Here is a 13246-nt window from a genome sequence, read left to right as displayed (position 1 = left end):
ACATTTTTTTGAGAGGATTAATATTCAACAGCATAGTGAATTGCTCTAAGAGAAACAAAAATTTTAAGTTCATTAGAACACATTCATTCTGTGTCAGAAACCTATGCTGTGTCAACTATTTAATCACAATCCAAATTTAGAGCTGAATCCAGCTTGAATGTTGTGTCCATACTTGCCCTAACCGTTCAGGGTTCAACCTCTGCGGTCGTATAAAGCTACGCCCTGCGGAGCATCTGGTTGAGTTTTTTTTTTTTTTTCTAATACAATATGCAATAGGTCAACTATATTAGGTGTATGGAAATATTTTATGACCTATATCCACAGTATTTTTTTCCTTGACCTCATTTTCACAGTCTTTTGCTCAATGTTATTTTTTTGTGTTTTGGTCTGTTTTTCTTAAACTATAAGCAATAGGTCAACTATATCTGTTTTATGGAAAAATTGTTAGCTGAACATGCCTTCCTGGTATGGTTCATCTGATCTTGACCTCATTTTCATGGTTCATTGGTCAATGTTTTAGTTTTCTTGGTTAATGTTAAGGTTATGTTACAGTTATAATAAAGCTTTATATTTAAGACTATCAGCAGGATATAAATGATAAGAAGGCGAGACATTTCAGCGTGTGCACACTTGTCTGTAATTTGTTAAGTTGCATTTGAGTCCATTTCATAAAAAAAAATACCTATTTTGATAAATATCAATGAAACTTCATCACTACAATGGTCAGTGTAAAATGTTCAGCATCAATTTTATCAATGATAAGTAAAGAAGGCAAGACATTTCAGGGTGTGCACTCTTGTTTTACCACATCACTATCTGTAAGATTTTATTATAGAAGGTTTTATAAACATTGTGCTATGATTTTAGTGAAACTTTAACCCCATGTATGGAAGTACAGGGGAGAACACTGTAACAGTAATGAATCATATTTTACTTATTATATTTTTGACAATTACTTTTCAGGGACCTCCTCCAGATCCTTCCTACAACTTTTTGTCAGACAGATCAAGAGAGGGAATGCAGCATAAACAACAAGAAAGATCAGATAGGAGAGAACCTCCTAGAAGACACCCCAAAAATTTTGGTGGTCAGGATTTTAGCAATGTGAAGAATCAAATGAAAAATGTCAAAGAAAGACAGGTAAGTTATTCTCAGTGGATTTGGAGAGTTGTCTCATTGACACTTATACTACATCTTCTTATTTATATTGACTATATTTTAAAATCCTCTCCTCTGAAACCACTAGTCGATTAATTTCATCAAAATTTGGGCTAAATTCTTCTTACATATCTTCATTATGTTTACCTGGTTTCTTCATTTGTGAAAAAGGAAGGGGGGGGAATTATTTCCTAGCCAGTATCTGTACATGGGGGTCAGTGTCAATTGATCTAAGTAGTTCATTAACAGTCAACATTGAAAATAACTCCAGGCCTGCTTGTTGTAGGTATGTTAACTTTGACTCTTTTTCTCAATTGACTAGAATTGCAAAAACTTCTGTTGTGGATCTTAACTTCCATTATTATAGATATATATTATAACAATGTAGAAACTAGATTAATTAAAATACAGTTAATGTTCATATAATCACATAATTTTGATAATCAAAATCTATTTGAATATATTCAAAGTCATTAGAATTGTTTTAAGTTTCTTTTAAATTCAAAAGAAATACATAAAAGATATTTTTTATGTTTAAGGCAGAGAATTACTTTTTATGGTAACTCCATTAAGTATCCATTATATATTTATGGAAATGTCATTACTGTGCAAAATTGCTTTTCATGTAAATGTCTTTTTGTATGTAAAGTGGTGTGTTTTTTTTATGTAATTTCAGCATATTTCAAGTTTAGTTTAAAAGGTTTGGAAAGTGTGTTGTTTAAAATGATTTTATGAACAAGTAAAATATTAAAAATTGAATGAAATCACAAAATGGGGTTGTGTTGGCAGTTTTAATATCTCAATTCATTTTCATTCACATAGTACAATTTATTGCAATTATAATGAAAATCTGAATGATTCCTTGAGATATGGTATTGCAGGTTTTATTGTAAAAAATATATTTTCTGAATTTTTTGTGTGTGTTTATTTTTTAGATTTTTCAAATATAAACAAAATTTCACAGTAATTTGGAATTGAAGGACTTAGGTTTAAACTTAGTTTTGTAAAAAGTAAGAACTTGACCCTTTCCTTTTATATCTAAACAATAGATACATAAAAGGTTGTCTCCCTTTTTAATTGAAACAAAGGATCTCAAAAACATAAATAAAGGTGCTTTTTCAATTGCTTTCTTCTACAGAATAGAAATGGACCTCCTAAATCAAAGTTTGAAATGACCGTCACTATGACAGGGAAAGAAAGACGAGAGTATTTTGAATGGAAGGCTGACCGGGATCGTGTAGATAATGCAAGGATAGAAAGACAAAAATCTTCTTCTGGAGAATGGAAACGAGAATGGGATAAAGAAAAATTTGAGTAAGTAACAAAACAAGGAATTTAAGGAGAAAAATTTAATTCTAGAGAACATCCAATATGTAAGATTAAAAAATTTTGTTTATATGTATATGGCCTATCAATCATAAACATTTAAGTACATTTTTCATACTCAGCTCATCAATCAATCAATTAAATTACTGGAGTTGAAGATTTGAACCCTTAATTTGTATTACAAGAATTCAGTGAAGACCAAAAGTCACAGTCAGTCACAAAAAACATAATCTTTATCTCTAGAAAATGAAATAAACAAGAATGTGTCCATAGTACACTGATGCCCCACTCGCACTATCATTTTCTATGTTAAAGGACTGTGAAATTGGGGTTAAACTCTAATTTGGCAGTTAAATTAGAAAGATCATATCATAGGGAACATGTATACTAAGTTTCAAGTTGATTGGATTTCAACTTCATCAAAAACTACCTTGACCAAAAACTTTAACCTGAAATTTGCACTATCATTTTCTATGTTCAGTGAAAGGTGAAATTGGGGTCAAAACTCTAATTTAGCATTAAAATTAGAAAGATCATACCATAGGGCACATGTGTACTAAGTTTCAAGTTGATTGGACTTCAACTTCATCAAAAACTACCTTGACCAAAAACTTTAACCTGAAGCGGGACAGACAGACAAGCGGACAGAAGGACGGACGGACTGACTATTGTTTGTCTTTTTTTTTGTGCACAGGTATTGTACATGTTGATTTTACTTATTTTGTATAGTTCTTAGTTTGTTTGTTTTCTATTCTACATGGTCAGCAATTTGCTATATTTTATTTTTTTTAGATCAGATGAAGCGAAACAAACAGAACCAGCAAAAAGACCAGGTAAGGAAGCATTATGAATTGAAATCACATTCCCAATTCAGAACTAAAGAACTCAGGGTCATTTCATGGCCGTGACCAAAATATTGTGATACCATTGACTTTATACAAATCAGGTTTTTGTCAAGCTTGAGACTTTTGTCGCAGAAAGCTCGACATAAGGATAGTGATCGGGTGGCTACGGCGACAGTGGCACTGGTGGCGTTAGCTAACTTCTTTTAAAAAAGCTTTATATTTTAGAAGTTGAAAGACTTGGATTCTTCATACTTTGTATATAGATGCCTTATGTTACTAAGTTTCCGTCAGTCACATGTTGAATGTCCTTGACCTCATTTTTCATGGTTCAGTGACTTCTTGAAAAAAAAAGTAAAGATTTTTTGGAATGTTAAATTCTCTCTTATTATTAGTAATAGGATAACTATATTTTGTATGTGCTTACCTTGCAAGGTCTTCATGCCCGTCATACAGATTACACTTGACCTGGACCTCATTTCATGGATCAGGGAACAAGGTTAAATTTTGGTGGTCAAGTCCATATCTCACACACTATAAGCAATAGGTCTAGTATATTTGGTGTATGGAAGGACTGTAAGGTGAACATGTCCAACTTGCAGGTGTCATCTGACCTTGACCTCATTTTCATGGTTCAGTGCTTATAGTTAAATTTTTAACTTTTGGTCTTTTTTCTATTACTATATGCAACAGGTTAACTATATTTGGTGTATGGAAATATTTTATGATCTATATGTCAGTCGCACAGGTTTATTTGACCTTGACCTCATTTTCACGGTTCATTGTTTAGTGTTTAGTTTTTGTGTTCTGGTCTGTTTTTCTTAAACTATAAGCAATAGGTTAACTATATTTATTGTATGGAAGAATTGTTAAATGTACATGTCTGCTTGGCATGGTTCATCTGACCTTGGCCTCATTTTCATGGTTCATTGGTCAATGTTTAGTTTTCTTGCTTGTATTTTGATCTGTTTTTCTTATACTGTATGCAATAAGTCTACTATATTTTGTGTATGGAATGATTGTAAGGTGTACATGTCTAGCTGGCAGGTGTCATCTGACCTTGACTTCATTTTCATGGTTGAGTGGTCAAAGTTAAATTTTTAACTTTTGGTCTTTTTTCTATTACTATATGCAACAGGTCAACTATATTTGGTGTATGGAAATATTTTATGATCTATATGTCAGTTGCACAGGTTTTATTTGACCTTGACCTCATTTTCACGGTTCATTGTTTAGTGTTTAGTTTTTGTGTTCTGGTCTGTTTTTCTTAAACTATAAGCAATAGGTTAACTATATTTATTGTATGGAAGAATTGTTAAATGTACATGTCTGCTTGGCATGGTTCATCTGACCTTGACCTCATTTTCATGGTTCATTGGTCAATGTTTAGTTTTCTTGCTTTATGGTTAATGTTAAATTTATGTGACAGTTGTAATAAAGCTTTATAATTGTTGTCTGCTCTATGGTCGGTTGTTGTCTCTTTGACACATTCCCCATGTCCATTCTCAATTTTATTGTTTAAGGATTACTGTGGATTCCTTTATTTTTGTGGGTACCAATGTTAGTATCATGGGCTTCTCAAAGTCAGCATATAATCACACAGCATTGTAATGCAATTAGTTTGTTATGATAATTTTCATTGGTTGTTGACAAATATTCTAAGGGGATAAGTTTCCACATTCTACCAGTCCGAACTAAGAAAGCCACCATTTTGAATTCTGATTTTTTTTGGGGTATGTAATTTCTAAAAGAAAATGAACAAGATAGTCACATTTTGAGCCTCAAAATCTTCTTTTTGTCTATATTGAAACCAATACGGAAAGTAAAAATATGTTTAGTATTCATGTTTGACATCCAGAGTATACATATGACGTCACATTGTTTAGATGCTAAAGACGATGCAACAGTTTCACAGACTTTTTCATTTATACCATTTTTAAGCCAAAATATTTATTAAATGACATTTATTTTAATATGTGGCATTAGAATGGAGATAACTGTATTGTATTTTAAGCTTGGCCATTGTAAAACTTACTGTTGCATCCGTTACCTATCTCTGCTCTGATTGCTAGACTCAGTTCTGACAGTTAAATCTAAGTTTTACGAAGGCCAAGCTTAAAATACAACACAGTTATCTCCTAAATCCTTTGAACATTTAAATTTGTGGTTTCTTTGCACCCACAAAATCCATGAAAATTGATATCCATGAATGATAATGAATTCACAGTATTCATTGTTTTATTTATATTTTTTTTTTTTTTTTTTTTGTAGATTAAATATAAATATTTTTTTCTACTTTCTTACATCTTTTAAGTAATGTCAATGCTATTATTAGGGGTCAATATGGTGAGTTTTTGTTTGAAAGTATATAAATGGTTCATAAACATTTTTTATCACAAAAATATTAATTAAGCAGCAAGAATCTACAGATATAGTATATACTCAGAAACCAGTGATTTGTTACAAAGAAATAGTAAACAGTTATCAACTTTCAGATCAGAGGAATCGTTAACTAATTAGGATGCAATGATTAATCAATCCTAGAGATATGATATTTACTGAGGCCAATAGCCGAGGTTTAATGTGGTATCTCTTGGGTTTATAAATCATTGTAAAACTATTTCCCTATGCTTTAAGCCAATGAGAAAAGAGAAATTTTATAGTCATATAATAATATTAAATATGATTTCTGGTTAAAGCTGGTCGTATTGGAAGTGGTCGATTTGACCGAGGTGAGATGGACGAGCGACATAAAGGTACAAGTACAATGGCATGGCAACTTTACCATTCATGTTTTTATTTAGCCACATTTTTAATAATAAATGTAGAGCATGTGACCTTTTTATAATCACATTTTTAGGCTCGTTTATTTTGTCATCATCAATTTGTAATTCAATTTATAATTCCTCATACTTCATATCAGTTTGGGTATTAGATATATTCAGTAGTAATCAGTTTTAATAAGCCTTTCCTTAAAACAAATCTAACAGCTTTTCCTAAATTACATATATGGCAGTGGCTTTATATCTTCATAAAAGAATGGAAATAGTACAGATAGGAAGATTGCTGTAAGAAAAACATCATTTTACAGCTTTTACATTAATGCTAGCAAGACAAATCTTTGTTTGGCTTGCTTGCTTTGCTTGTATCAATGTTTGCTCAAGCATGGCGATTAAGATAGGCGGGGCTTCAGCTTGTATACATCATACTTAAATTTTATTGGACGTTATGTAGGAGGTTAAGGACACTCAATTTTAAAACATCACAGGATGACAAATATAAAGCGCAATCGTAGAAATGGAAGTAAAAAAAAATGTATTTTTTTTTTCGAAGATATGCATTTTCATCATCCAACTTAAAAGACTGTCGTCAAGTACTTTTAGTAAAACAAAATAGCTATTCGAACACACCTACTCTGATTTTGCGATTCATTACATAGGTATTTCATTTGACCCATATATTTCATCTTTTAGTACTGTGATTTTGTTATGTTAGAAAGTCAACTTTGCTATATAAAAATGATAGAATCTGAAGCGAGATGATGTATCAAATATTCTTGCTTTGTACGTTTTCAAGATAAAATATTCATCTCAAACACATCTTAACATAAGAAGGTGCACTCGCTTTTCTAATAAAAGGGATAAATTAAGTAGGGGGGAAATGACTTAATTCATCCCGTTTATTTATTATGTCCATTGTTATTGAATATTGCGCACTTTGGATTAATTTTTGCTTGTAAACTTTCAAACTGATTATTCTTTGTTTATAGAGAAGGCGATAAATGCTTTCTGTAATGTTTACTATAGTAACATTTGCATAAGTTTTCAATTTATCTATTACATAGTTAAGCAGAACAATTAGATATCGAGTCGAAGTCATGGTTATCTATCAAGTTGGATGAAGAAAATGCATAACCTCCGATTTTTTTTAAATTACCACGGACGGAGAACATCTCAATCTATAATAAGTTCAGTTATTTCCGTGTCTGCCCTTCCGATTATGTGACTCAAGAAAAAAAATCAAAAAATTGGTAACAATTGTATCAAAAAGAGAAAATCGAGTGCACCTTCTTATGTTAGTGTGTGTTTGAGATGAATATTTTGTCTTGAAAACGTACAAAGCAAGAACATTTGATACATCATCTCGCTTCAGATTCTATCATTTTAATTTATATAGCAAAGCTACAGGTTGTAGGGTCAAATGAAATACCTATGTAATGAATTACAAAATCAGAGTAGGTGTGTTCGAATAGCTATTTTGTTTTACTAAAAGTACTTGACGACAGTATTTTAAGTTGGATGGTAAAAATGCATATTTTCGAGAAAAAAAAATCTTTTTTTGGCTTCCATTTCTACGATTGCGCTTTATATTTGTCATCCTGTGATGTTTTAAAATTGAGTGTCCTTAACCTCAAACATAACGCCCAATAAAATTAAAGTATGATGTATACAAGCTGAAGCCCCGCCTATCTTAATTGCCATGCTTGAGCAAACATTGATACAAACAAAGCAAGCAAGTCAAACAAAGATTTGTTTTGCTAGCATTAATGTAAAAGCTGTAAGCATTTAGACATTTGCAGTTGTTTAAAGCAGCTTATACCTGTGCTACGGAAAATTTTGAATTTACATTGAGATGCTTTGTTCTCTATTGAAAGCCTCACTGTGATTTTAAGATGAAGAACAGCATTATTAAACCCCTTTTGTTTGCTTTTTATTTTGTCTAGTGCATGAAGAGATTTTGTGTAATGAATGAATATCCCTGATCCTTTTTCTTCCATGTATGTTTTGAATACACTGACGGAAAAAAATATTTTTTTTTATAGCTTGCTGTTTGTTTTCATCCTTGTGAGCCAATTCATGTTGCAAAACCAAATGATAAAATTGGTAATTCAGTCCTTGTTGATGATTTATACCATTCATACTTGTTTTTCTTAAATTCTATTTTAATAAGTTAGGCTTTTAGTTTTCTTGTTTCAAATTTGTTTAAAAAAAACTATGATGGGGTTTTTCACTGGCTTTTTACTCTGGGGTATGAGTTTTTGTCAAGCCTTTGACTTTTGTTAAAAAAGCGAGACATAGTGATCCAACATTCCGTCTGCGTCTGTGGCGTCCACAAACATTCACTTTGTGGTTTAAGTTTTTGAAATTTTAATAACTTTCTTAAACTCTCCTGGATTTGTACCAAACTTGGACAGAAGCTTGTTTCTGATCATAAGATAGTATCCAGAAGTAAATTTTGTAAAAATAAAATCCAATTTTTCCGTATTTTACTTATAAATGGACTTAGTTTTTCTGCCAGGAAACATTACATTCACTCTGTGGTTTAAGTTTTTAAAATTTAAATAACTTTCTTAAACCATCCTGGTTGTGCAAAATGATGTGTACCAAACTTGGGCAGAAGCATTGTTTCTGATCATAAGATAGTATCCAGAAGTAACTTTTGTAAAAAAAATCCTTTTTTTCTGTATTTTACTTATAAATGGACTTTTAATTCCATTTAACATTACATACAGTCTGCAGTTAAAGTTTTTATAACATAATAAGATTCATAAACTATCCTGTATTTTTACCAAACGTGAACAGAATCTTCTTATAATCAAAAGAGAGTATCAAGAGGAATATTTTTATTGATATTTTCCTCATTTTTGTTAAGTGTGTTTATAACAGCAAAAGTAGGCGAGACACTGGGTTCCACAGAACCCTTACAATTTTTAGAAGAAAGCAAACAGTTTTGTCAAAGTAGGATGACATGTCTTCCTGAGACTATTTGGCTAGTACACAGTAGTGTATATTATCCCCATTAACATTTTATTTATCTGATATGCATGTTATATTATCTGCTAGATGTTAAACAACAGTCAGTCAATCAAAGTTCAATTTTTATATGAATTTGAATATTTTTTCTTATAATTAGCACATTTTAAAAAATTTTATCTATAAAAATTTAAATTAAGCAGAAAAAGTCATGATGATATAAAGTAAAAAAAAAGGATTTTTTTTTGCATTGAAAGCTGTAAATTTTCTTCAGTATTTTATGCACATTTTTGACATATTAATTTTTAAAGTAATTTTATTAGTTGGAAACGTTGTTAATATGGAAATGAGGAATGGTCTTTTTTTATGTATGGTTTATACTGCAAGTAACTTATTATAAATATTCAGTACTGTAGGTGTTTTCTTTGTATGGTTGTTCCACAACAATTTAGTCTGACTTTGGTAATAAATCTGAAATTACGAAAACTAGTTTGAAAAGTATTTTTGATTTCATCTTTTATTCCCATTTTAAACTATTTCTTATTTTATCTTTCTCTTAGCTTCACCAGAAGAGGCTCCTAGGGTAAGTTCAGAAAAGGGACGACAAAGACCAGAAACACCAACAAAGTCACGAGGAGAGCCATCACCCAGAGGACGAGGAAACAGACATCCTGATACCCCACCAAGAATGGCTGCTGGGCGTGGCAGAGGCAGGGGAAGGGGTAAAGCCAAGTCTGCCAATGAAGCTAAACCCCAGAGAGTAAGGTCAACATCTTCAGGTGACGATCGTGTGGTCAATTGTGATTCAGACTTACTGGTCATCAAATTAGATAATACACCTGGAGATAACAGTGTTGAGGTGGAATATTCTGATGGTGAAACCCCAGTGAGGAAATCTTCAACCGGTAATCAGAAAAGGGGTGGAGCCACTGGTACAGCTACTCATGGAGCTCAGACAGAAGAGTTATGGTGGGATGAGGATGATGATTTAACGATGAGTTTGATTCAGGATGGTCTGGAGGGGGATGATGTCCTGGAACACAGACCTCTCTTTGATGATGGGGAGCACAAGGGTGATGAAGATACACGAGATCTTGTTGTTGGTGAAGATGAGGATGAGTGGGAGGATTGTGACGATGACTCGTTCTACTCAACAGAAAAGAGTCAGACATCAACAGATTCAAGGGAAGGTTACCATGGTAATCAATTGACAGTTAATACTCAGCTCAATCCAGATGCCCCAGAATTTACACCTACATCTCCATTATCATCACCCAATTCAAGGTCACCCAGAGAAAAACGCTTAAAAACAAAACATGGACAAAATGGTCAGAGATCAAAGGCAGAGGAACAAAACAAAAGTAGCTCCAAGAAAGATGAGGATAAAAAGGGGGGACAAAAATCTAAAACAGGTCAGCATGTTTCAGATAATGAAACAGCTAAAGACCAAAAGGGAACAGAAAAGAAAAAGGAAGGTTGTGAAAAAAATGGTCTAGACACCACTGACCAAAAGGTCAGTGAAGACACTAGTGGTCAGGAGGCCAAAGATGGAACTGACCAAAAGGTCAGGAAGGACACAGAAGTGTCAAAAGGACAAAATGACCTCCATGAAGGAGGCAAAATTGAAGTGGATAGTTCAAAAGAAACTGATTCACTTATAAAATCCAAGGAGGATTTAAGAACTTCATCAAGTAATGATGATGATAAGAATCAAAAAGCCCATTCGGAAACTGCCAGTAAAGGCGGAGACGACACCTCTGCAGAGGGTGTTGTAACAAAAGAGGTAGAAACCTCTGGATCTGTTAGTGGTGAAGATAATACCACTAAGCAGGAAAGTGTTGAAGACACTTCCAAATCAGAAGGTGGTTCTGAGGACACCACATTAGTTGGTGACAAAGACAATACATCAGTTGGTGTCAAGGATACCACAGAAGTTGATGTCAAGGACACCACAGAAGTTGTTGTCAAGGATACCACAGAAGTTGATGTCAAGGACATAACAGAAGTTGGTGTCAAGGATACCACAGAAGTTGATGTCAAGGACACCACAGAAGTTGGTGTCAAGGATACCACAGAAGTTGATGTCAAGGACACCACAGAAGTTGGTGTCAAGGATACCACAGAAGATAATGTCAAGGACACCACAGTAGTTGTTTCTAAGGACACAGCAAAAGTTGTTTCTGAGCACACTACAGAAGTTATTTCTAAAGATACTTTAGAAGTTGATGCAGAGGACACAAAGACCAGTGATGACAGCAGTTCAGGAGCTGGCACCATGGAGCAGATGGCCGACACAAAGACCAGTGATGACAGCAGTTCAGGAGCTGGCACCATGGAGCAGATGGCCGACAAAGAGACTAATAAAGATGCTGTCAATGATAAAATTTTAGAAGGTAAGAAACATCAATATTAAAATAATTAAAATGTTTTATGTGCAAAGATATAATGTTGAATAACTTGCTCATGACTTTGGTCCCAACTTGGTCAAAACAATTTCAAAATAATTGGTACTGGTATTTGGTGCTCATCCACTAAGGAAAGGCATTTCGATTAAGGGGTAAGAATGGTTGACTCTCCAGCTTCTCCCCCAATAAAAAAACTGACCACCATGAAATAGCACACTAGTGTAGTGCATTAAACACCAATCAATCAATGTACACAGCAGGGGTCATGGTTGTATCACATGATCACATCCTGACAGCAGGGGTCATGATTGTATCACATGATCACATCCTGACAAAGCAGGGGTCAATATTGTATCACATGATCACATCCTGACAGCAGAGGTCATGATTGTATCACATGATCACATCCTGACAAAGCAGGGGTCAATATTGTATCACATGATCACATCCTGTCAAAGCAGGGGTCATGATTGTATCACATGATCACATCCTGACAAAGCAGGGGTCATGATTGTATCACATGATCACATCCTGACAAAGCAGGGGTCATGATTGTATCACATGATCACATCCTGACAAAGCAGGGGGCATGATTGTATCACATGATCACATCCTGACAAAGCAGGGGTCATGATTGTATCACATGGTCACATCCTGACAAAGCAGGGGTCATGATTGTATCACATGATCACATCCTGACAAAGCAGGGGTCATGATTGTATCACATGATCACATCCTGACAAAGCAGGGGTCATGATTGTATCACATGATCACATCCTGACAAAGCAGGGGTCATGATTGTATCAAATAAACATCATCACATCCTGACAAATCAGGGGTCATGATTGTATCAAATAAACATCATCACATCCTGACAAAGCAGGGATCATGATTGTATCACATGGTCACATCCTGACAAAGCAGGGATCATGATTTTATCACATGATCACATCCTGACAAAGCAGGGGTCATGATTGTATCACATGATCACATCCTGACAAAGCAGGGATCATGATTTTATCACATGATCACATCCTGACAAAGCAGGGGTCATGATTGTATCACATGATCACATCCTGACAAAGCAGGGATCATGATTGTATCACGTGATCACATCCTGACAAAGCAGGGGTCATGATTGTATCAAATAAACATGATCACATCCTGACATAGCAGGGATCATGATTGTATCACATGATCACATCCTGACAAAGCAGGGATCATGATTGTATCACGTGATCACATCCTGACAAAGCAGGGATCATGATTGTATCACGTGATCACATCCTGACAAAGCAGGGGTCATGATTGTATCACATGATCACATCCTGACAAAGCAGGGATCATGATTGTATCACGTGATCACATCCTGACATAGCAGGGGTCATGATTGTATCAAATAAACATGATCACATCCTGACAAAGCAGGGGTCATGATTGTATCACATGATCACATCCTGACAAAGCAGGGGTCATGATTGTATCAAATAAACATCATCACATCCTGACAAAGCAGGGATAATAATTGTATCACATGATCACATCCTGACATAGCAGGGTTCATGATTGTATCACATCATCATGACATAGCAGGGGTCATGATTGTATCAAATAAACAACATCACATCCTGACATAGCAGGGGTCATGATTGTATCACATGATCACATCCTGACATAGCAGGGGTCATGTGATTGTATCACGATCACATCCTGACATAGCAGGGATCATGATTGTATCACATGATCACATCCTGACATAGCA

The 13246-nt window shown here is 34.0% G+C and overlaps 1 protein-coding gene across 19 annotated transcripts in view; it reads left to right on the top strand.

The window, feature by feature from the left end:
- Positions 1 to 13246, top strand: part of LOC139515597 (protein starmaker-like) — a 50600-nt gene that overhangs the window by 29208 nt on the left and 8146 nt on the right. For 6 of the 19 annotated variants that reach the window (XR_011662804.1, XR_011662809.1, XR_011662806.1 and 3 more), the window contains 6 exons: positions 964 to 1140; positions 2297 to 2472; positions 3277 to 3317; positions 6026 to 6082; positions 9640 to 11184; positions 11230 to 11472. Coding sequence is in view for 13 of the 19 variants with exons in the window: in XM_071305193.1 (XP_071161294.1) it covers positions 964 to 1140; positions 2297 to 2472; positions 3277 to 3317; positions 6026 to 6082; positions 9640 to 11184; positions 11230 to 11472 (2239 nt within the window). In the remaining 6 variants the exon portion in view is untranslated. Of the gene's footprint in view, positions 1 to 963; positions 1141 to 2296; positions 2473 to 3276; positions 3318 to 6025; positions 6089 to 9639; positions 11473 to 13246 lie in introns of all 19 variants that reach the window. The other 13 variants (XR_011662807.1, XR_011662805.1, XM_071305198.1 and 10 more) reach the window with 6 other exon arrangements.

This window comes from Mytilus edulis, chromosome 3 (assembly GCF_963676685.1).
Source record: "Mytilus edulis chromosome 3, xbMytEdul2.2, whole genome shotgun sequence".
Classification (NCBI taxonomy): Eukaryota; Metazoa; Mollusca; class Bivalvia; order Mytilida; family Mytilidae; genus Mytilus; species Mytilus edulis.
The sequence above is the reverse complement of the archived record's forward strand: the minus strand, read 5'-3'. Positions and strand labels throughout refer to the sequence as shown.